This window comes from Xenopus laevis, chromosome 2L (genome assembly GCF_017654675.1).
Source record: "Xenopus laevis strain J_2021 chromosome 2L, Xenopus_laevis_v10.1, whole genome shotgun sequence".
Classification (NCBI taxonomy): Eukaryota; Metazoa; Chordata; class Amphibia; order Anura; family Pipidae; genus Xenopus; species Xenopus laevis.
This window is the reverse complement of record NC_054373.1, coordinates 144,512,206-144,535,109: the sequence shown is the minus strand read 5'-3', so window position 1 is coordinate 144,535,109 and position 22,904 is coordinate 144,512,206. Positions and strand designations below refer to the sequence as shown.

At 39.3% G+C, this 22,904-nt stretch overlaps 1 protein-coding gene across 1 annotated transcript; it reads left to right on the top strand.

The window, feature by feature from the left end:
- The first annotated feature begins 499 nt into the window (after window positions 1-499).
- On the top strand, window positions 500-22,319 carry pa2g4.L (proliferation-associated 2G4 L homeolog). Its single transcript, NM_001092361.1, has 13 exons — window positions 500-612; window positions 7,503-7,631; window positions 9,183-9,288; window positions 11,059-11,128; window positions 11,516-11,608; window positions 13,081-13,144; window positions 14,900-14,978; window positions 15,508-15,586; window positions 15,675-15,808; window positions 16,821-16,915; window positions 20,376-20,503; window positions 20,897-20,950; window positions 22,157-22,319. Exons 1-13 carry the CDS (start codon window positions 525-527, stop codon window positions 22,208-22,210), a joined length of 1,173 nt encoding a protein of 390 aa, NP_001085830.1. The 5' UTR covers window positions 500-524; the 3' UTR covers window positions 22,211-22,319.
- The last annotated feature ends 585 nt before the right edge of the window (window positions 22,320-22,904 follow it).

The window sequence follows — 22,904 nt, the reverse complement described above, 5'->3', positions numbered from 1 at the left end:
TCCATTGATGGTTCTCACTGCCCAACAAACAGGCACTTGTGGTTGTGGTTTGGAAGAAGCAAACTAAGAAGGCCATGTAAAAACGAAAAGTTGATTCCTGAGTCTTTCCTCTCCCTGTGCTGATCACTGTCGCTTCCGTTCGCCCCTGAGGACAAGTGTCCCGGGAGTTGTAGTGCTTGGCTCTGTCACACTCACACCTGCCTCACGCCGGCTACATAGTTCCTACTCAGCTGCCTCGTTTTCAGTACAATTCCCAGCAAGCCCCGGAAACAAATGCAGTGACATGTGCTTCGGCGTCTGAGGTTCATTGCCTTCCACCCTGGCCGACGTTGAGCGGTGTCTGTGAACTACATGTCCCAGAGCGCCTTGCGGTTATCACGCTGCCCGTCCCCTCAGCTCAGGGCTCTGTGCTCCCGCCTCCAGCGCCCTCGCGTTCTCTCTGCCTGTCGCCTCCGCGCGCTGCTGCAGCCTTTGCCACTGCTTGTACTCAGGACTGGGTGAAAGAGCTGTCGGAGGCCACAAACATGTCGGGTGACGAAGAACAGCAGGAGCAGACCATCGCGGAGGATCTGGTGGTCACCAAGTACAAGATGGGGGGCGACATTGCCAACAGTGAGTAGCAGGCAGTGGGGGACCCTGTGAGGGCTCGGAAGTCGGGCTTCAGTATACTCGGATGCCAGGGAAGGGGCACTATTAGTGAACCGGAACGGGTTCCGTAGGCCGTGAACCCAGTCAGTGCCGCCTGGAAGGGTTTATTGTGTGTTAGTGTGTGTGGGGACACTTGACTTTATTGTGCCAGGCACAGTGTCTGAGGTCCCCCCCATGGCAGAGACAATCAAGCCACTGCCCTCTACTATCCCGCTCTGGCCCCTTAAGGCACGTGACTTCAACCTTTTAACTTGTTTAGACTATATTTCCCGGCATTCCCGTGCAGCCGGGGATTGTGCTTTGGAGATATCGGGAATTGAGGGTACGCACGTGTCGTGCCTGCCATGTGTCTCCCCGGCACCCGTCTGTTTCCCAGGCCGGGGAACCCACGTGCTCGCTCTGTCTCTATTTGCCTCATGCACTTGCGCCGCTTTCTTCTCTCTCTCTCTCGCTGTGGGGGCGCGTCAGGGGCGGGTGAACTTGAGCGAAGTTGCTCATACTGAACTCAACACTGCTGCGTTAGTGCCAAGGCAAAGGGAACCCTATAAAGCAGGTCTTGTAGGAAATTAGAAAGCACCAACTACTTACTGGGGGTGTTCAATCATTTTTATTAAACAATACTTCAGTGCAGTTATACGTAGCACATATCTCTTTGCCAGGGGAAACTACACGGGACAGAATCAGAAATCGTGTAGATGGGGGCACTCATTGTGCCATTTTTTTTCCAAAAACGTTTAGTTGGGGGGAGGTGTACCCTTCTTTTCTTCAGATGGATGAAGATGTTGCAGACTGTGCTTTCAGATTAAGGGTTTTTGTTCACCTTTGAAATACTTTTTAGTATAAGGTAGAGAGTGACATTCTGAGACAATTTGCAATTGGTTTTCATTTTTTATTATGTGTGGTTTTTGAGATATTTAAGCAGCTCTTCAATTTGCATTTTGAGCTATCTGGTAGCTAGGGTCCAAATGACCCTAGCAACCATGCATTGATTTGAATAAGAGACTGGAATATGAATAGGAGAGGACCTGAATAGAAAGACAAGTAAAAAATATTAGCCGTAACAATTCATTTGTAACCTTACAGCGCATTTGTTTTTTAGAAGGGAGTCAGTGACGCCCATTTGAAAGCTGCAGAAGAATAGTCAGAAGAAAGAGGCAAATAATTATAAAACTATAAAAAATAATAATGAAAACCAATTGAAAAGTTGCTTAGAATTGGCAATTTTATAACATACTAAAAGTTACCTTAAAGTTGAACCACCCCTTTAAATACACAGACTACATTGTCGCAGCAACTTCTGGTGTCCGTCCTGCGTCACTGTACTGCCGCTCAGTTGCCAACAGGCAGCAAATGAGCCCTAGAAATGACAATGAAATGCTGGAGAATTGCTGCCTCTCCCAAGCTGATTCACTGTCACTTCTAACTTCCTTTCCATCCTGACCCGCAAATGACAAACAACCTACTCTTCCCTTCGAGAACTTCACTTCCGTTTTAGAACAAGTATCTCATTACTATACACACAGGCACACAATTTTGTTACTCAGTTGCAGCGACAAAAGCCAATTATAATGAGGAACTGTAAGCTGCTTGCCACCGAGAATTCTCTATGTACCTGGGAACTTGTAAAGTGAGCTGACACCAAGCTCTCGGATATCAAAGGGGAAGCTAAATCACTAACTTTTAGTCGATTTCAAGTGGAAGTATTCTGTGGCTATTGAAATAAATAATTTTCATGCCTAAAAATCTCTTCATTTTTTTGCGTGCCCTGGCCAAAATAATTCTGTACCGTCTCATTGTTTGTATATGTAAACTGTTCTGTACAAAGTAAGACTTAAATTTTTAGTATCCCTGTTTTTTTCAAATTCTTTAATGCTCTCTGTTTTGCCTATATACATAATTGTACATATAGTTTATATGTCCCAACTAGATTCAACAAAATACAGCATTGGTGCAAACTGGGCCAATTCTGTTTGTCCTTCACATGAAACTGACTGGCTTGTCTTTGGAATAGAGCAGGACAAACCTGTAGCTGTTAGTTGCAGTGCATCTTGCAAAAATACACCCACATTCTACAGTTTGTCTTTAAAGGGGACCCGTCACCAAAAAAAAATATTTTCGAGATACTATTTCATCACATTAGTCAAGCAAAATGAACTTTAATTACATAATATAAATTATTTAAATCTTGTTTTCTTCCGTCTGGGAATTCATAATTATAGCAAGCAGACAGGAGCCATTTTGTGGACACTGTTATTAAGACAAGCCTTGTATCATATCAGAATCTTGTTTGTGCACCAGAATGGGGGACCTGATGTCCATCCCCATGCCTTGATTACACAATTAAATGGTTAAGAGAACAGGGGAATGTGGGGAGAGCAGCGACATCTAGAAGGTGCTGAATGGAAAGTGAAAGTAATTGTCTGCCCCGCCTCTAAGTCTAAGGCATAGAGGAGGGGCAGACACTATTTGATTGACAGCTGCTATTTTTAAACAAGCTCACAACAGCTACGAATGCTTTAATAAAAAAAATTAAATTGGAATTTCATGTTTAATTTGAAAAGGACTTTTATTATACAGATTTTAGTATGTGAGTGACAGGTCCACTTTAAACCACTTCTACTTTTAGGAATTGCACAGAGCGGATGACATTTGGCAAATGTGATTCTCCTGTGATCGATTCTGTGTAGTTTGAAAGTGTCGCTAAAGTCAGATATGGTTTTATTTTTAGTAGCGGAGGATGATATATGTACATGGCACAAAGTACTTTAACTATCTCTGCGAGACTAGCCATGTTCAATAAAAAGTCTCATTTTCTAACAGCAACATCAGAAATAATAAGTCAAATTAATGTGGTTTCTGACATGGACTTTTTTGAAACATTGACATGAATTTTATCGTGATGCTACCTTTTAATAGTTCCATTCCCTCTAGCTTGTGTACCCTGGGGAAATTCTCTTGCACTATTAGCAGTTGTACGCAAAGTAGTAACCAGGGCAGACTGGAGCCAAGTAGAGTGTTTCTGCACACTTTTGTTGTGTTGGTGACTGCCAATTGCAGCCAGTGTTTCATTGAGTTAAAGTGTACAATACAAGGGCTGCAATTAATCTGTGCGTTTTTTACAATATGGGGCAGATCAGCCTGCAGACTATAACATGCTATGTTAATTCAAACAATACAAACCTATAACTGGAAGGAAGCAGACACAGGTGTATTTATTATTATTGCCGTTAATGGCAATACTGCATCGGTATGAAATAAATATATAAGCACCTGGAATAACCCTTTTCAATTGATATCCCATTGAGCCAAACCATTACATTTAAACTTGCGTTATCATCATACAGTAGTGGAAATTAAACTGACATCTGATACATATTGTTTATATATTCCAACTAATGATGGCTTGTTTTTCATTCATTACCTGTGATCACCCAATAGTACCTTTTCTCAAGGTGAAGGCATATGCAATTCTAAACTGATATTTGTACCCACAGTCTTGCCCGCATAAATAATTCACGGTGACCTCTTAACAAATACAATTCGCAGAAATTTTATAAATAACTCCAGTTAGTGGATAGGAAATGTAGTAGCATTCTGAACAGTGATGCACACTGGCTTTATGCTCGTTATACTGTCTTGGGGCTTGTATTCAGTATTTCTAGTAAAACAGATGGTATTGCAGCATTAAAAATGTCAGGACAGTATGTGCTTGTGTTTTAATAAAGAGATTCCCAGTGTCTGATTGGTGACCCAACATGTGAGGGTGACCCATATGTTGTAAAGGACTAGCATTAATGCTAAGGTGACACTATTATGACTTTTTACTGAAAGCTCGTTGTTTTGCATGCAAAGATGGCAGTTTGAATTCTAAAACTTTTTTGCTCCACCACATCTGTAGCTACAGTAGCAAAGGTTTGCTTGACTAATGACCTGGCAAAGCTAGTGTGTTGCTAGCTTCACTACTGACAATTCAAACAGTTCTAGGGCAACTGTGCCATGTGTTAAATGTAGTTGTGTCTTTTTACTGATTATATGATGCACAGGTGTGTGCAGGTTAAAACTGCTTCCCCCTCTAAGAAAAAAATGGTACAGGAACAATTTATGCACATCATGGGAGTAAGTTTCTTTATAAGACTACTGTAACAAGTGTTATATGTGGAACATTCTTGCTGTGTCTCACACTCATTCACACTATGTATGTTGTCCTGAACATAACTGATGGTACAGACAAAGCTCCCAAAGTATATTGCCCTTTAAAGCCTTGCTTCTGTGTTCCTGAATATCGTGTATTTACCAACAAGTTGTGGTTTTAATTCACTTCCACTTAAATTTTGCTCCCTTCCACTGTTGCAGGTAAATCATGATTAGCATGTTGAAATCACCTTAAGGGCAGATACACATTGTCAGATTCGGGGAGATTAGTCGCCCGGCGACAAATCTCCTCTTCAGGGCGACTAATTTCCCCAAACTGCCTTCCCGCCGGCTAGAATGTAAACCGCCAACGGGATGGCACTCGGATCTCTTCATTTTCTGAAGTTGCCTCACGAGGAAACTTCGGGCGACTTTGAAAATTGAAGAGCTCCAAGTGCCATCTTGTCGGCAATTTACATTGTAGCCAGCAGGAGGCAGTTGGGGAGATTAGTTGCCCTAAAGAAGAGATTTGTTGCCAGGCGACTAATCTCCCCGCATCTGACCGTGTGTCTCTGCCCTTAGCATTGAAGAGGTTAAAACATGCCTGTATAGATTTTACTCCCAACTACCAGCTGATTGTACAAGTCCATGGAGTGGGGGTGGGGTTAGTAAATGAGCTATCTGCCAGCTGCCAGGTTTTCATGGCCAATGTGTGAGTGCTCGGTTGCAAATCAAACTCATTTAAAATTCTTTCAGAAAAGGAATGCCTACGTTTCTTGTTCCAACACCTGATGTTCTCATGTTTTGCACTTTTAATATGGTTAAAAACTAGATGCTGCCATATTTTAGGGGGAAATAATTATCTGTGTAATCTGACCTGTAGCATGTAGCATTTTTTTTTTTTTTTTTTTACCATTTCTGCATGTAGCAGTTATCACACCGCACAAACCATTGCCCCTAAGGCATCATTCTACTGTATTCACATTCTATATATACACAGAGGAAAAAGAAAATATTTTTAATAAATTCTAAGCAAAACTCCTTAACTTAAATGGCAATGGTAGGATAGTAAATGTGTTGTTGAAAGAAGGTGAAATCTGTATTTGCATGGCTGCCATTTTTTTCAGTGGTGTTTGTATAATGCTTGTCCCTTGGCCCATTAGATGAGCAGTATACACCACGTTTCAGAATTAGTTGAATGAATAAAGCTTGTAGCAAACATACTGTGAGTACTTTTATTTATGGTTTTTGATATTTCCTGCACCCAGCCAAAATCTGAACTTGGAAATTAAAGTCACTGGGGCTCATTTATCAACACTGGGCAAATTTGCCCATGGGCAGTTACCTATAGCAACCAATCAGTGATAAGCTTTTTGAAGCCAGCAGCAAGTAGAACAATGAATGCAGCAATTTGATTGGTTGCCACGGGTTACTGCCCATGGGCAAATTTGCCCAGCGTTGATAAATGACTTCCTGTTCTTATAAGTACATTCAAAACGAATCACTAGTCCACTGAGAAGCCTACTGCCTTTCCACACTGTTCCCTTGCCTAAACTGAAGCTTTAGATAAGGAGCAGCTCATTAAACAGCTGGTCTGCTCATTTGCTGGAGGGGAGCTGACGGCTTGTACATTGTTTCATTCATCCGAACTAGCTTCCGACCTGGTGCAATCCACAATAAAGTGGTTAAATGCCTTGGTGCTGGTAAAAATTTACATATATTTAGTGAAAAAAGACCGCACTCACAGGACTTTGTATGAAAAAAAGCCACAAGGGCTGTGATTTTATTCCTCAACGTTTCGGCTATCAAACTCTAGCCGTCCTCAGGAGGTGAAGGACGGCTAGAGTTTGATAGCCGAAACGTTGAGGAATAAAATCACAGCCCTTGTGGCTTTTTTTCATACAAAGTCCTGTGAGTGCGGTGTTTTCCACAGGTTGCCGGCATGATGGATATGCCTGGGTGCAGAGTCAACAAATAGTCTCTATTCACTGCAAAAAGATTCAGCACTCTCAGGACTTATAATTATTTAAAAATTATTTTATTGCAAAGGAATAACGTTTTGGCCTGTTCCCTCACTTTGAGAACGGATATATATATATAATCATTAAATATGACTGAATATTGGAAAACTGCTTAGACATCTTTCAGTAGAAAATAATGTACTTTGGGGTTTATATCCCCTTATCCCCTTTAAAGGAAATGACATATAAACCCTAAAAAAACTAATTTAAAATAGCTAAGAATGATTCTTGTGAGACATTTTGCAATTCACTATTTTTTAAAAATAGGATTGCAAGATATTTGCAACTGTTAATAATAATCATGAAATTGCAGCTTGCTGGTCAGTTCTGCCAACTGCCTTGTAGTCTGCAGCAATTTTCAGCCTAAGAAACTCTTTTGTTGTTGCTCTTCTTAGTAAAAGTGCAGAAATTACTTTTCTCAAGTCTTCCCTAAGCAGAGCATCATCACAGGAGTTTCCTCTCTTCAGAACTTTTCAGAATTGTTGGCTCCTAATTTTAAACTCCTGAATATGTGTTTTACCCAAAAGTTGATGAAGCTGCTTATAACAATAATGAAATGCCTGCATTGTAAGGACAAACGCCTTAGAATAATCTCCCACATAACAAAACACGATTTAGTGCACAGTTATCTGCCTACTCAAATGTGCCAATGCACTTGCAAATGAAAGTGTTCATGAATACTGACCTTGCTTTCTTTTTTAGGGGTCCTGCGCACTCTGTTGGATACAGCAACAGCTGGGGCATCACTCCTTAATTTGTGTGAGAAGGGTGATGCAATGATTATGGAGGAAACGGGCAAAATCTTCAAAAAGGAGAAGGAAATGAAAAAAGGTATTGATTACTTAGCTGTATAATCAAACAGACCATACAATGATAAGCAGCCAAGATAGACATTTCCCTAAAGCTAAAGGGCACACCGGACCTGTTTTTGTCCACTAATAAATGCCACTGGACAAATGCATTTCCTTTGTTCTTAAGTTCCGGGACACACTGGATAATCATACAGCCATAGCAAAAACAAATGGTGTTGCCTATAACAGACCGTTATGCAATAGTAGGCTCACATACACCTGTATGGCCACCACTAAGTCTCCCAAAATTCACCCTGATCTGCAAAGATTCCAACCTTGACAGGAAAGACTATTGTTAGCAGTCTGGGCTACCCCATGTTGGCTGAGCCCCTGACATGCTTGTGTGGTTTTAATGGCTGAAATCTGCTTTATCTGCACAGTGATGGGCAGATGCAATTCATATCACTGCCTGCTAGAACAAGGCTGTAACGGGACACACATGGGTTTTCTCTACCGATGGAGAAAATGCTTGCGGGACATTAGCCTTATAGTTAAAATGTTTGCTGAGATATGCCATCTGGCCTCAGTATTCATAATAGATAAATAACAACTTTAAAGGGGAACTCCACACAAACATAACTTAAGCTTTTTGAAAAGTAAACATTATTTCAAGCAACTTTGCAATATACATCAAAAAAAAAAATGCAGACTTTTCATGATTTTTAATGCTTTGGAACAGTTGCCTAGGCCCTGCTCTCCTGCTGATCTGTCTGACTACTTTGCTGAGCTTGCTGACTACTGTTACTTTGTATCAGCAGCCATCTGTCCTCAGCCTGAATCCTCCAAACCCCACAATTCCCTGCACATGTGATCTCAATAAGGAACAGAACATCACAGTGCAATGCATTTGGCCAAACCCCCGAATTCTTCGCAAACAATTTGGCGGAATACCAAATCCTAATTTGCATATACATATAGGGGTGGGAAGGGGAAACATTTTTTACCTCCTTGTTTTGTGATCCTACAGGATAGTCACGCAATTTCCCTCCCCGGCCCTAATTTGCATATGCAAATTAGGATTTAGTTCAGCCAGGCATAAGGATTAGACCGAATCCTGCTGACAAAGGACGAATCCCAAACTGATTCCTGGATTCGGTTCATCCCTAGTTAAAACTGCTATGCTCCTATTAGGAGGAAATTTGAAATCTTCCCTTTTAGCCAAATCCAAACATTTTAACGGTTCCATATGTTCTCATGTGCTTAGCATAACATTTCAATACACTACAAAATGTAATGTACAACATCTCTTTTCTAAATCCACTATTGGTTAATAGAATTTCTCAAACCCATACTCATTCAGTCTTTGCAGCCAATTTTATATTGAATTAAGCAATTTGTCTGTTTGCTTTAATAAATCAATATCGTCTAGCATACTAGAGTCTTACCAGGGTATCTTCGTCAGCATTTCATTCAAGATGTTTGATCAATTTCAGTGATTGGCATGAACTTGCAGGGATTGCAACAGTTTCCTGTTGCAATGTATTTTGCTCATGATTTCTGATCCAGCTCTATACCTCTCTTTATGTTGCAGGAATTGCTTTCCCAACGAGTATATCTGTAAATAATTGTGTGTGTCATTTCTCACCTCTGAAAAGTGACCAAGATTATCTGCTCAAGGATGGTGATCTGGTGAAAATGTAAGAACTTTTTTCTGTAACCCGTAAACTGCCATAATAAGCCAATCCTTTCTCTCTAACCTGAAATGTGTGTTTGCTTTAAGTATATTGGACTCTCCAGGTAATTAATGCATTAAAGGAAATACAGAAAGTCATGGTAATCCTCAAACCTTATGCAGAGTCTGATTTCATCTCGGTGTTGCAAACCTGTAGTTGAAGGCAGAAAGAAAGAGCTTGCGTGTCCACAGAGTTTTTTTTTTTTCTTTTCTAAAAGCACCTGTTAATAGTGCCGCTCCAGCAGAATTCTGCACTGAAACCCATTACTCAAAAGGGCAAACAGATTTTTTTTATATTTAATTTTGAAATCTGACATGGGGCTAGACATATTGTCAGTGTCTCAGCTGTTCCCAGTCACATGACTTGTGCTCTGATAAACTTCAGTCACTCTTTACTGCTGTACTGCAAGTTGGAGTGATTTCACCTCCAGCAGCCTAACAGAACAATGGGAAGGTAACCATATAGCAGCTCCCTGACATAAGATACAGCTGCCTGGTAGATCTAAGAACGACACTCAATAGTAAAATCTAGGTCCCACTGCGACACATTCAGTTACATTGAGTAGGAGAAACAATACCCTGCCAGAAAGCAGTTCCATCCTAAAGTGCTGGCTCTTTCTGAAAGCACAGGACCAGGCAAAATTACCTGAAATGGCTGCCTACACACCAATATTACAACTAAAAAAAAATACACTTGCTGGTTCAGGAATAAAATTTTATATTGTAGAGTGAATTATTTGCAGTGTAAAACAGTGAAATTTAGAAAAAAAAAAACCATCATAAAAATCATGACAGAATCCCTTTAACATTCAATGTTTCATTTGTAACCTGTATGTAATATGCATCTGTTAACACAAACTGAATGTAGATGTGCTACGATTCTGTGTATTCAAAGTGCAGTTTTACATAGGCGTCAAATAAGTAATCAATTTGCACAAAATGTTTAGGTCAGGATGTGTAGTAACTGCCTATCTGCTTTTCATGCTGTTACACAGATAATTTATCTGCTAAAAGTGCAAGTATGAATGCAACAAAGTTTTTACTCCCCCATGCATATTATTTGCAATATAACTCTTGCCTGTGACACTAGGTTCTAGAACATGTGGCTTAGTGGCGCTGGCGTGGGCAAAAAAACTTCTGCAATACAATTTTAGATGGATGTACCATTTGTCTTGGGTCTTTTACTGTTTATTCAATATTTCCAAAAACAAAAATATGAACCCAGCCATCCATAAAGCAGATTTCATTGTGCATCTTTCCTAGTAAGACTTAATTCTGACATTCAAACCAAAATTCATGGTTGTTGGTGTCGTGTTCCTGTCTGATAGTCCAAATTCCATAGAGTTTCAGAACAGAGTTGTATAAAAAAAAAAAAAAAAATGGAATGTCACACGGAGTATAATTTGGCATGGAAACTCTTATTAGTAAGCACCGTTGCACTGAAATATTCTGTGTGTTCTTATGGACTGATGAATCCTTCCATACATATTCTGGTAGCAAACTGCAGTGAAACAGCTTCTCTCAATAGGCGTCTGTGAGACACAGGAACATGGGGTATAGCATTCCCCACTAGGAGGCAGGACACAGAAGGAAGAGGACTCATTTTTACAGCTGCTATTCCCCTTACTACTTCCTAATCTAGTCATTTTCAAATGATCTATTACAGAATTTCACTTCAGCATTAAACACACTCCCATTATCTTATTTTCTTACAATCTTTATTTTTTGTTTACAGCGATCTAGGTGTTCATGTGGATGGCTTCATTGCTAATGTTGCCCACAGCTTTGTTGTTGGAGCCTCAAAGGTACCCATTTTAACGAAGTTATTAAAGTGGAACAACTACATTGGTTGTAAGTTTTATGTCAGGGAAGTTTGTCCCTTTTAAAAAGAGAGAATTGTGCTTCACTCAGCCCAGCTTTCAGAATAATGCAGCCCTGCTCCTGCAGTGTACTGTGTGCATTATGATTGCTAGGCTGGGGCTGGCTCAGGCTCAGGCTCAGTTCTCTACAGACAGAAAGGACTTGCACTTTGTTTTTTTAGTAATACATATTCCTGTTAGTTTTCATAGAAACCTGTCCGTCACTTTAATTGCCCCCTTATTGAGATGTATTGAATTGCATAAAAACAATCAGTTGTAGTTGTTCTGTGCTCTCTTTGGAAGCTTTAACCCACTGGAGACTATTCTGTTTAGGAGTGTCCGGTGACTGGGCGTAAAGCCGATGTCATCAAAGCAGCGCATCTTTGTGGAGAAGCCGCTCTGCGTCTTGTTAAACCAGGAAATCAGGTGAGAACTTTCAAATTAACGCTATTCATAACCCATAAGATTTTCCATACCTTTTACCAGCTTAGTTGCCCTTCTCTGTACCCTCTCTAATACAATAATGTCCTGTTTGAGTGATGGAGGCCAAAACTGTACGACATATTCTAGATGGGGCCTTACAAGTGCTCTATACAGTGGAAGAATGACCCCCTCCTCCCGTGACTCCATGCCCCTTTTAATATAGCTCAAGACCTTATTTGCACTTGATGCTGCTGACTGGCATTGCTTGCTACAGCCAAGTTTATCCTCTACAAGGACTCCAAGGTCCTTTTCCATAATGGATTTGCCTAGTGCAGTCCCATTAAGGGTATAAGGAGCTTGGATATTTTTACATTTATCAACATTGAATCTCATTTGCCACTTAGCTGCCCAGATTGCCAGTTTGTCAAGATCATGTTGCAAGGATGCCACATCCTGGATGGAATTTATTGGGCTGGATAGTTTTGTGTCATCTGCAAACACGGATACATTACTTACAACACCCTCCCCTAAGTCATTAATGAACAAGATAAATAAAAGTGGACCCAATACCGAGCCCTGAGGGACCCCACTAAGAACCTTACTCCAAGTAGAGAATGTCCCATTAACAACCACCCTCTGTACACGATCCTGTAGCCAGTTTCCTATCCATGCGCAAACGTCTTCATTAAACACAACAGACCTTAGTTTAGAAAGCAGTCGTTTCTGGGGCACAGTATCAAACGCTTTGGCAAAATCCAAATAGATCACATCTACTGCCCCCCCCACACTGTCCAGCATCTTACTTACCTTATCATAAAAGCAGTCAAATTTGTCTGACATGACCTATCCTTCATAAAGCCATGCTGATTGTTGCTCATAATGCCATTCACTAGGACAAAATTTTGAATGTGATCCCTTAACAAGCCTTCAAATTTGCCCACCACAGATGTCAATCTTACTGGCCTATAATTGCCAGGCTGAGATCGTAATCCCTTTTTAAATATTGGAATAACATCATCTTTTCTCCAATCCATAGGCACCATACCAGATGAAAATGAATCTGAGAAAATCAGAAATAGGGGCTGGTCTAAAACTGAACTAAGCTCTCTTAGAACCCGGGGGTGTATGCCATCAGGCCCGGGAGCCTTGTTTACATTAGCTTTTTCTTTGCTTGTGTATATTAAAAATTAATCAGCAGCTTTCTGCTCCCTGCCTGGGTATGAGATGTCGGCAAATCAGTGGACACACAAAGCCATTTTTGGCACAGAAATGCTCCACACAACTCACTCCACACAAAAAAAATAAAATACCAATCCATTCTTCTTTATGTCAAAGGACAGTGCTTTGACCTTTTAGCCCTCATAACTGCTGCCATCTTTGTGATGTTCAAAGGAAAGTCGGTCAAGTTAGGCTACCACATTGATTCTGCAGAGTAGACAAATCACTTAGAACTGTTATTTCTCCTTCATCTTTAGAACACACAAGTGACTGAAGCATGGAATAAAATTTCTCCAGAATTTAAATGTACTCCAATAGAAGGTAATCCCTTTTCTTTTAAGGAATTTCTTGATGCTATTTTTACATTTTTGTATAATAAAGATCTTCATTCCACATTATTCCATAACCTGATAATACCCCAGTTGGTATAATGAGCTATAAGATTCAGTTTTTGTTTAAATGTTCTCGTATGTAAATACAACATAAATGAAACAACAATTCTTAAATTACATTCTTCATTTTTTTTACTGACTGCTTTACATAAAAGTGAACCTTCTATTCTCCTTTTCTAATGCAGTCCTTTAGCATTAAAGGGGCGGTTCACCTTCAAACAACTAGTTGGTTTCAGATAGATCGCAAGAAATAACAACTTTATCCAATAACTTTCTATCTTCTATGTGTGACCATTTTTCACCTTCTAAAGCAGCTCTGGGGGGGGGTCGCTGACCCTGTAAACTGTTCTAAATTGACACATTTAGTTGATACATTTCTTATCTTTGTCCCTGATGAGCAGAATCTCTGGGTTACATTAAAGGCAGCTGTTAGAATTGATACAATAGTTGCTAATACTCCAGAGATACTGTTGAGAAATGTATTAACTAAATGTTGCAAAATTGTAACTGTTTAGAGTCTGCGCCTGAATTACTGAGCTGCCAGACTCAAACACCAGACAGGAACGTTCAACTTTAAGCTTACCGTATATACTCGAGTATAAGCTGAGTTTTTCAGCATCCAAAATGTGCTGAAAAAGTCTACCTCGGCTTATACTCGGGTCAGCGGGCAGTATCTGAGATTGCGGTCACTTTTAATCATTCCTATACCAACAGTTCACTTGGGGAGAGACTGCAATATCAAACAGCGCCCTCTGTTGGTTATACGAAAGATTAACAGTGATGGCAATATCACACAGCATCCCTCTGCACATGGTAGTGGGACAATGCACACAGTAATCCGTTTGGCAATTCTCTGTTACCATCAACTTTGCAAAGAAGTCCGGTTGATCGCTGGGGGATAGCTTTGGCAGAATGTGCGCTGCTGGGAGACAGGGCTGTAGTTGTGTCTAGGCTTATACTAGAAACAATAAGTTTTCCCAGTTTTCGTAGGTAAAATTAGGTACCTCGGCTTATACTCGGGTCGGCTTATACTCGAGTATATACGGTAGATTTTGGAAAAACTGTTAAAAATAAATAATTGAAAGTAATTGAAAAAAATCTTTATTTCTGGGGAACTATCTTAAAACTGAATTGAAAAAAAGTGTTTGAAATGTGAACAACCCCTTTAACAGCGCTTGTTCCTCTTAACGTGTATAATGATGTGTCCATTCCTCCATAAATGGAGAACAACTCTGCAGAGGATGCGTTTAGAGTATCATATCTGAAAACCTTTAAGAAAAACCTCTGGTATAATTCGAATGTCTAAGAAGTTTTCTCTCACACTAGGATACCCATCCTATAGGGACCCAGCTGCTTGTATGTTGTAGTTTAAGAGCAACTGAAGGGTTACAGTTAAGGCATCCCTGTACTACAGTATAGAATGAGTGCATGAAACCCATTTATTATCAGCCACAGTTTGTGACATACAATTTGGACATTTTATCCCTGTGCTTTATCACTTTTTGGCCAGGATAGAGTTTAATTTTTGTATTATTTTATTTCCTGAACTAAACAGGGCATACAGATACTGAAACTACTGAACTATGTCCTGATATTTTGGGTCTATGTGTTGGAAAATAAGGATTATGCAGCGTAATTGCTTTAGTCATATTTATTGTATGCACAACACCTTATGTTTTTGCAGGAATGCTTTCTCACCAGCTAAAGCAGCATGTCATTGATGGAGAGAAGACTATCATTCAGAACCCCACTGACCAGCAAAAGTGAGTGTTGTCCATCTCTAATTTTGCTTTCTTACTTTTGTTTCAGAGCTTCTTAACTGTTCCACAGACTGATGAGCATGTAAAGGCAGACATTTAGCACTTTGATGTTGCAAAATGAGCATGTTTTCCATTCTACCAAATGGGAAATGGCTCTGAAGGACATTTTGTTGTCATATTAACGGAGGGAAAATACTGAAAAGAGCATATCATTTGTATCCCTGTAGGCTTTAAAGCAATACTTGAGGTACAGCATATTAGGCTAGTTCTAGCAAACTTCTATAAAGTGACCTGGTCCTTTAAAAAATGTTTCAGTATTACTTTACTTAATACATATACTTTAAACCTGGAAATTATTTATTACCCCCCCCAGCAGACTTGCATTTTACACTACATTTATTTGCTAGTGAGAGAAATGAGTAACATACTTTTTTACAGCTTCACTTGAACCTATCAGATGATGTGAAAGAAGATGGGTCTAGGAATGTTTGTGATATCCAGCAAATATTAAAACAAATCTCTACTTTTGTAGGAAAGACCATGAAAAAGCAGAATTTGAGGTCCATGAAGTTTATGCTGTCGATGTTCTTATTAGCACTGGAGAGGGAAAGGTAGGTTACTCCCCAGATTCCGTGAAACATGTACAAGTGTTCTTCTCTTCCTCAAGACTTGCAATAATAATGCCCTTTTCTGCTTTAGGCAAAGGATGCGGGACAGCGCACAACAATTTACAAAAGGGACCCCACTAAGCAGTATGGCCTGAAAATGAAAACCTCCCGTGCCTTTTTCAGTGAAGTAGAGAGGCGCTTTGATGCAATGCCATTCACTCTCAGGTACTGCTGTCCTTGCGGTTTACCTGATCTGTTGCTGCATAATCTTGAATAGACATCATACTAAATATGGATTTTTGTATTGTGCTAGATAGTGTAGAATAACAAATAAGTGTAAATTTGGGTAATAGTGAGTGGAAGTGTAAGAATGATGAGTACTCTCAAGCTGTACGACATACTAGTATTTAGTTTAAATGGTCTTAACAGGTGTGTCTGATGTGATAGCAGACATTAAGGTGGGTGGGAGATCTGATTCTGTGACTGTGGTGCGAATACATCATCATCTTTAATAAAGGTTTGGAATGATTCCAGTTTACCTAAGTTGTACATTTTTTTTTAATTGATTGACACAGATTTATGGTGCACATAGAAAGTAAAGGGAACAAATAAACTTTTTGTAGTCAGCACTCACCCACTTATCCACCTCTTAATTATTTAGGTGGTGCACATGTCCAGTGGCCCACAGTCCAGCCAGTTTTACAAGTATTCTCATATATGGCTCCATTCAAGATGATAATTTAAAAAGCCTTTATTAGCATATGGCTTTTAGATCTGCAACAAACATGACGTTTCGGGCTCACCTGCAGTCCTTTTTCAAATTACTGATACATCTGTGAAGTTACAATTTATACTCATTATCACAGCGCCATCTCTTGGCTACACTGTCTCATGGCTCCAACAAAAATTACAATTTCAACATAGTATCACTTATCTTTCTTACTTTTAGCTTTATCTCTCTGACTCAGTTTCAAAGTCTTTATACATCTGGTTATACTGATGATCCATAGAAAAGTAAAGGGAACAAACAGATGATTTGTAATGTGCTGTAACCTGGAGGGCTGCTGTAAGGGATATTACATTTGTTAGAAACAAACTTAAGGGCTGGTGTTGCTGAAAAAAACAATGCTAAACAGAACAACCACACATAAGCACATATTGTGTTTGTTTCTCAAACTACTAATTGTCATATAATAAAGTTTATTTGCTCATGACCCTACCTTATTATACTATGCAGGGCATTTGAGGATGAAAAGAAGGCGAGAATGGGAGTTGTGGAATGCGCCAAACATGAGCTTCTCCAACCTTTCAATGTTCTTTATGAAAAGGAGGGTAAGGATGGACATCTTTGTCTACATCTAACCAGTTTTTGCTATCTTTATTGTGAATAGGTAATGTCTGGATGTACAGTACTCGTTTAACAAGTTATCTTAAAGGAGAAGGAAAGGCAAAAAACATCACCTATCTACCTCTAATGTACTCCTCAATATCTCCTAAATCGCTAAAGTTTTAACTCACCCAGGCCAATCCTATCGTTTGAAATCCGTCTTGTTGTTCTGGTCGCATTTGTAATAACACAGGCGCCATGTTTGTAAAGTACAGGAAGCTTCCCTCTGCCTCATTCTCCTTGTTGCGCATGTGCGGGAAATAAAAGCCTTGACCCCAGGAGCGAATATTTTCCCAGCGCTGCGCACCACAAGCTTTTTATTATATATATTGTCCCCTCGCTGCGCACCGAAAATCATTGCTTGCTGTCCCCAGTATACTGCAATAATTTATGCCTCTGCGTCTACTTAGTACTGAGACGCTAATGATCTGATGGGCTGGGGGGCGTGGTGTTTGGGGTCAATGATGACACACGCATAGCTGAATTTGCATGCGCGTCATCAACATAGGGAAAAAACAGAGCCCTAAGACATGCGCAAAGAACAGAAATTTTGCTCTACGCGCCTCAAGGCTGCCTCTGGCAGCAGGGAGGAAGACACCTGCAGATTCAGTGACGTCACCCGAGTCACACACGCCAGGCTACGCAGAGCGCTCATGCTTCCACATACCAGCAGGCAGACAACTTTCGAAACCTGCAGTGAGTTATCTGTACACCAGTCTTAAGGTAGAAAAGCATTTATGTTTTGCCTTTCCTTCTCCTTTAAAAAAAATGTTATTGCAAAAAGATTCATACTTTCTTTCAGACAGCTATTATTCTGTTGCTCAAATATTTTGTCTGTTTGGTAAATTATCTATTAAGCGGGAGGTTGAGAACAGATTATAAAAAAATGTTCCTTCCTTCAACATATGGTACTATGTCCCAAAGGCACATGGTAGATCATTTACAATAAAGAATTATTGTAATAATTGTTACCCCCCCACACACGCACACCAAAAGAATAGAATGAGGATGGTAACATGGGCTTCCTGACATATGCTCTGAGAGCTGTAAGGTTTTCACCCTGCCCTGCTTTCCTTATCAGTTTAGCATTGTTGTAATTATGCATCTTCCTTGCTACATTTTCTTTCAGTGCCACTAGTTGCTGGTCATTAGGATAATGGCACATGGTATGTTTTGCCAACTTATTGTTATCAGACAAAGAACAACGCTTCTGGCCCAAAACGGCCTTTATTCAATACATCCAATCACTCCAGCCTTTATAGATTACATTTTTGGCTAACTATATTGAAAACATTTTCTATCAATTTACCCAGTTTTTATTTTTACACAACTTTTCCTTTAAGCAGGAAGTGTTTATAATTATAGATCAAATAAATAAGTGGCTCTGATTATACTACGAGGGGCTGAAGTTGCAGTCATGTTTAAATACTTTTTTGACTTTCAAAACCATTGTTCCCCTCCGTTTTTACATTAGCATGGACAGCTTCATAGAAGCTTGGTCTGAACAAGGAATCCATGATTTTGAATTGAAGGTCATGCCAAGGTAGACCAAATACAAGCTTATGTAGTAGTCAATAAATGGTAACAAAACCGTTTTTTGGAGCATTATAGTTAAAAGCTTCTTTGTTACCATTCCTCTCACCCGCACAGAGCTAGGAATGAAAGTGAGTCAGGTTTCCGCTCTGACCAAGATAGAGCTTGGTCAGAGAGGAAAACCAGTTGTAAACTCCTTCAGGGCCGTGACTGGTTAGAGCTAGGAAAAATGTTTTGGACTGCATAATAGAGACAGTCTTGATATTAAAATATGGCTTATTTCATAATCCATTCAGGGCTGACACAGCAGTAAAGGGAAAAACATATTCCACCAAGCAATGTTATTTATACTGTATACTGACACATTCTACAATGTTTAACTGCGCAGAATGAATAAACCTAAATGGGGACCTTGTTAATGCTATGCTTAAAGTATTGCATTTTATTATATATGCTTAGTTGATGTGACAGACAGTGTCCCCTTGTCAGCTTCTTGTTAGAATATTACTATAGAGAAGGGTTATTGTAACTGTAATTTACTGTGTAGATAATGTGTTTCTGGATAGGAGATCACATATCTGTATTTATATATTCCTAAATAATGAAAAAACAATGCAACTAAGGGAAAACTATATAACTCCATATCATGAAATACTGCACATAAAAACCATGGAGTGGGCTCCACTTTAAAGTGTAGGTACAAAATGTCAATTTTTTCTTCCGCTAAACTTTTATCCTTCTTATGTATAGATCAAGATTAAGAGGTGCTCAAATGTTAGCTCTGCTGCAATTAAAAGAGCTTTCATCACATATCCACAAAAATAGTAACAAATGGCACACTCACTTCAATGCTTCTGCTTCAATTCAAATCGTGTTCTTTTTATTTCGGTGAGATCAATAAGCAAACGTTTCGGGGTCAAGCCCCTTCATCAAGTGCTACTTACAAACAGTGTGATTGAAAACATTTAAAGGGTAGGGTCTTGTGTGACCACACCCCTTCGTGATTAGATAACATTGGTTACACCTTTGATGTCCATTAACATTGTGTTTGTGTATTCTTTGTTACATTTTCCACCATCAAAAGGATACAAAGTGCCTCTGCAATAAATAAATCCATAAATAGTGTAAAAAACTTCATACCGCAATCCTTCTTGTAGTGTTCAATATATCGATATTTATCAAGACTGTGGGATAAAATTTATAATATAAAATAAAACTTTCATATTATAAAAACATAAACTAAGAACACGTGATTTTATGTTTTTATAATATGAAAGTTTTATTTTATATTATAAATTTTATCCCACAGTCTTGATAAATATCGATATATTGAACACTACAAGAAGGATTGCGGTATGAAGTTTTTTACACTATTTATGGATTTATTTATTGCAGAGGCACTTTGTATCCTTTTGATGGTGGAAAATGTAACAAAGAATACACAAACACAATGTTAATGGACATCAAAGGTGTAACCAATGTTATCTAATCACGAAGGGGTGTGGTCACACAAGACCCTACCCTTTAAATGTTTTCAATCACACTGTTTGTAAGTAGCACTTGATGAAGGGGCTTGACCCCGAAACGTTTGCTTATTGATCTCACCGAAATAAAAAGAACACGATTTGAATTGAAGCAGAAGCATTGAAGTGAGTGTGCCATTTGTTACTATTTTTGTGGATATCCACTTTAAAGTGCCTGTATTTTTTTTTTAAATCTTGTATGTTTTTAATGTCTACACTGTAGCACTGATGCCTCTATTTCATTTTATTTGCATTAGCTCTGCTATAAATAGATAGCATTTCTAGGCAAGGCAGGATATGCCACTGTCTGTTTTAACTTGCAAAATGTGTTTTTTGGGTTCTATTCTAGGTGAATTTGTAGCTCAGTTCAAGTTCACTGTTCTCTTAATGCCCAATGGTCCTATGAGGATAACTAGCGGCCCCTTTGAACCTGATTTGTACAAATCTGAGCTTGAGGTGCAAGATTCTGAGTTGAAGGTGGGTGAGACTTTACTACTATATATCAAGTTACGTTTGAATAGAGATTCTCTAGAGATTCTCTTGCTGTAAAATTTTGGGAAAAGGATAAAAGTATGCATATTTCAGTTCAATTTACAGTAATTTGTGTATTCAATCGAGGTTATTCGGCATCCTTTTCCCCCTTTGTATAAAATACATCCACAAAACTAGTGGAGTAACGATAGAGGAAGCAGACTGCTTACTATAGCACTAAAATCCCTGCGTGAGCATGAGGGGGGGGTTGCAGGTGGAGTAGCCATGCACTCCTGGCCCCTCTGAAGATTTATTTTGGTGGGAGCCCCAGTGCTCTCTCTTTACGCCACTTCACAAAACTAATTTTATCTAATATAAAAATTCTGCCTTTGTTTACAGGCACTTCTGCAAAGTTCAGCAAGTCGTAAAACCCAGAAGAAGAAGAAAAAGAAGGTATTGTATTGTCTCTACACTGCACTTCCTTTCATTGGATTATACAAGCACAGGAGACTAAAGCTCCATAAGCATGTAAACAGTTTAACCTTAAAGGGATACTGTCATGGGAAAAAAAAAGTTTCAAAATGAATCAGTTATTAGTGCTGCTCCAGCAGAATTCTGCACTGAAATCCATTTCTCAAAAGAGCAAACAGATTTTTTTTATATTCAATTTTGAAATCTGACATGGGGCTAGACATATTGTCAATTTCCCAGCTGCCCCAAGTCATGTGACTTGTGCTCTGATAAACGTCAATCACTCTTTACTGCTGTGCTGCAAGTTGGAGTGATATCACCCCCTCCCTTTCCCCCCAGCAGCCAAACAAAAGAACAATGGGAAGGTAACCAGATAACAGCTCCCTAACACAAGATAACAGCTGCCTGGTAGATCTAAGAACAACACTCGATCGTAAAAACCCATGTCCCACTGAGACACATTCAGTTACATTGAGAAGGAAAAACAGCTTGCCAGAAAGCATTTCTCTCCTAAAGTGCAGGCACAAGTCACATGATCAGGGGTAGCTGGGAAATTGACAAAATGTCTAGCCCCATGTCAGATTTCAAAATTGAATATAAAAAAAAACCTGTTTTTCTCTTTTGAGAAATGGATTTCAGTGCAGAATTCTGCTGGAGTAGCTCTATTAACTGATGTGTTTTGGAAAAAAATGTTTTCCGATGACAGTAACCCTTTAACAAGACTAGGCAGATGTATGCCTAATAGTAACTCATTGGCTGGCTAGTTGCTTCTACATAGGAATTGATTATTTGTTATTTTAGACAAGATTCTTGTGTTGTAAGCATTCTCCATGTTGGGTTGTTTTGTGAGAAAATTGGAATGTATGGTCTTCATTCAGGATGAGCGCTTCCAAATCAGAATGGGTAATCTGTACAATGCAGGTAACTGTTCCATTAAATGAGGATAATGTGTTGGGCAGCCATGCATAGGAAAATTGTGATGCTATCTGAATGGTTTGACCATCCACTAGAATGACTAAATAACACCAGTAAGTAGATTTTGACAATCCAGTTTCTGAATCTAAGTGAGTGCATGCTTGACCAAATTCTTCCATCGCCTACCTTGTATTGAATGTTTGTCTTCTCACTAGGAATGACATTTTTGCACTAAAAGTACAGTTTTGTTTGATTAACATTTGTATATTGCAGGCATCAAAAACTGCTGAAAATGCCACTGCTGAAGAAAATGAAGGCACAGAGTGAAAGGAGGCTTTTCTCTGAGGTGTCTGACTTTGACCTGCCAGTTAATATTTTTAGTACTTGCGTTTTTTTTTTTTGCCTCTCCCTTCTTTATCCTGACAATTGAAACAAAGAAAAAAAAAATAATAAAATGTAAAAAAGCCTCTCTACCTGTTCAGTCCGGGCAGCCGAGTGTGCGGTTGGATGTGGGATCCCTACTTTCCCTTTGGATGCAAACTTGGACATTCAAAGACATATTTTGGAATTCTCTCCAGACTAAACCAAAAGTATATATATATAAATAAAACTATAAAATAAAAGCAGGCATCAAAGCAGTCTTTTAGCCCTCTTTCTATACAGATATTGTTACATCGAAAAGGAACACACCACCTTCCAGGTTACTCTTCTTCTGTCGACAATGATGATTATACGGCAGGTTTTGCCACTTGTTAAACGTGAAGTAGAGCAATTATTCCTGTACTGTGTGCACTAACTTACCCATGTGAGTTGTTCTGGAGCCATTGCTTCTGCAGCGGTACAGGGATCTTAAGCTACAGCATGTCAGACACATTTTTTAGATAATGGCCGTTTATGTGAATTTGTAACAATTTTTATATAGCTATTTACATATTTGTGAGCTAATTAGCGGAACAAATCTATATCACGGATTGCCGGTCATTTTTCGTCTAACTGCCTCTGCATTCGACAACTAAAGTGG

What these genes read in the sequence shown, in the direction of transcription:
- pa2g4.L (NM_001092361.1), top strand. Translation starts at nt 525, where the DNA reads ATGTCGGGTGACGAAGAACAGCAGGAGCAGACCATCGCGGAGGATCTG. An exon ending in AACCCCACTGACCAGCAAAA is followed by an intron (nt 14,979 to 15,507) that starts GTGAGTGTTGTC and finishes CTACTTTTGTAG; the next exon opens with GAAAGACCATGAAAAAGCAG. An exon ending in TGCAAGATTCTGAGTTGAAG is followed by an intron (nt 20,504 to 20,896) that starts GTGGGTGAGACT and finishes CTTTGTTTACAG; the next exon opens with GCACTTCTGCAAAGTTCAGC.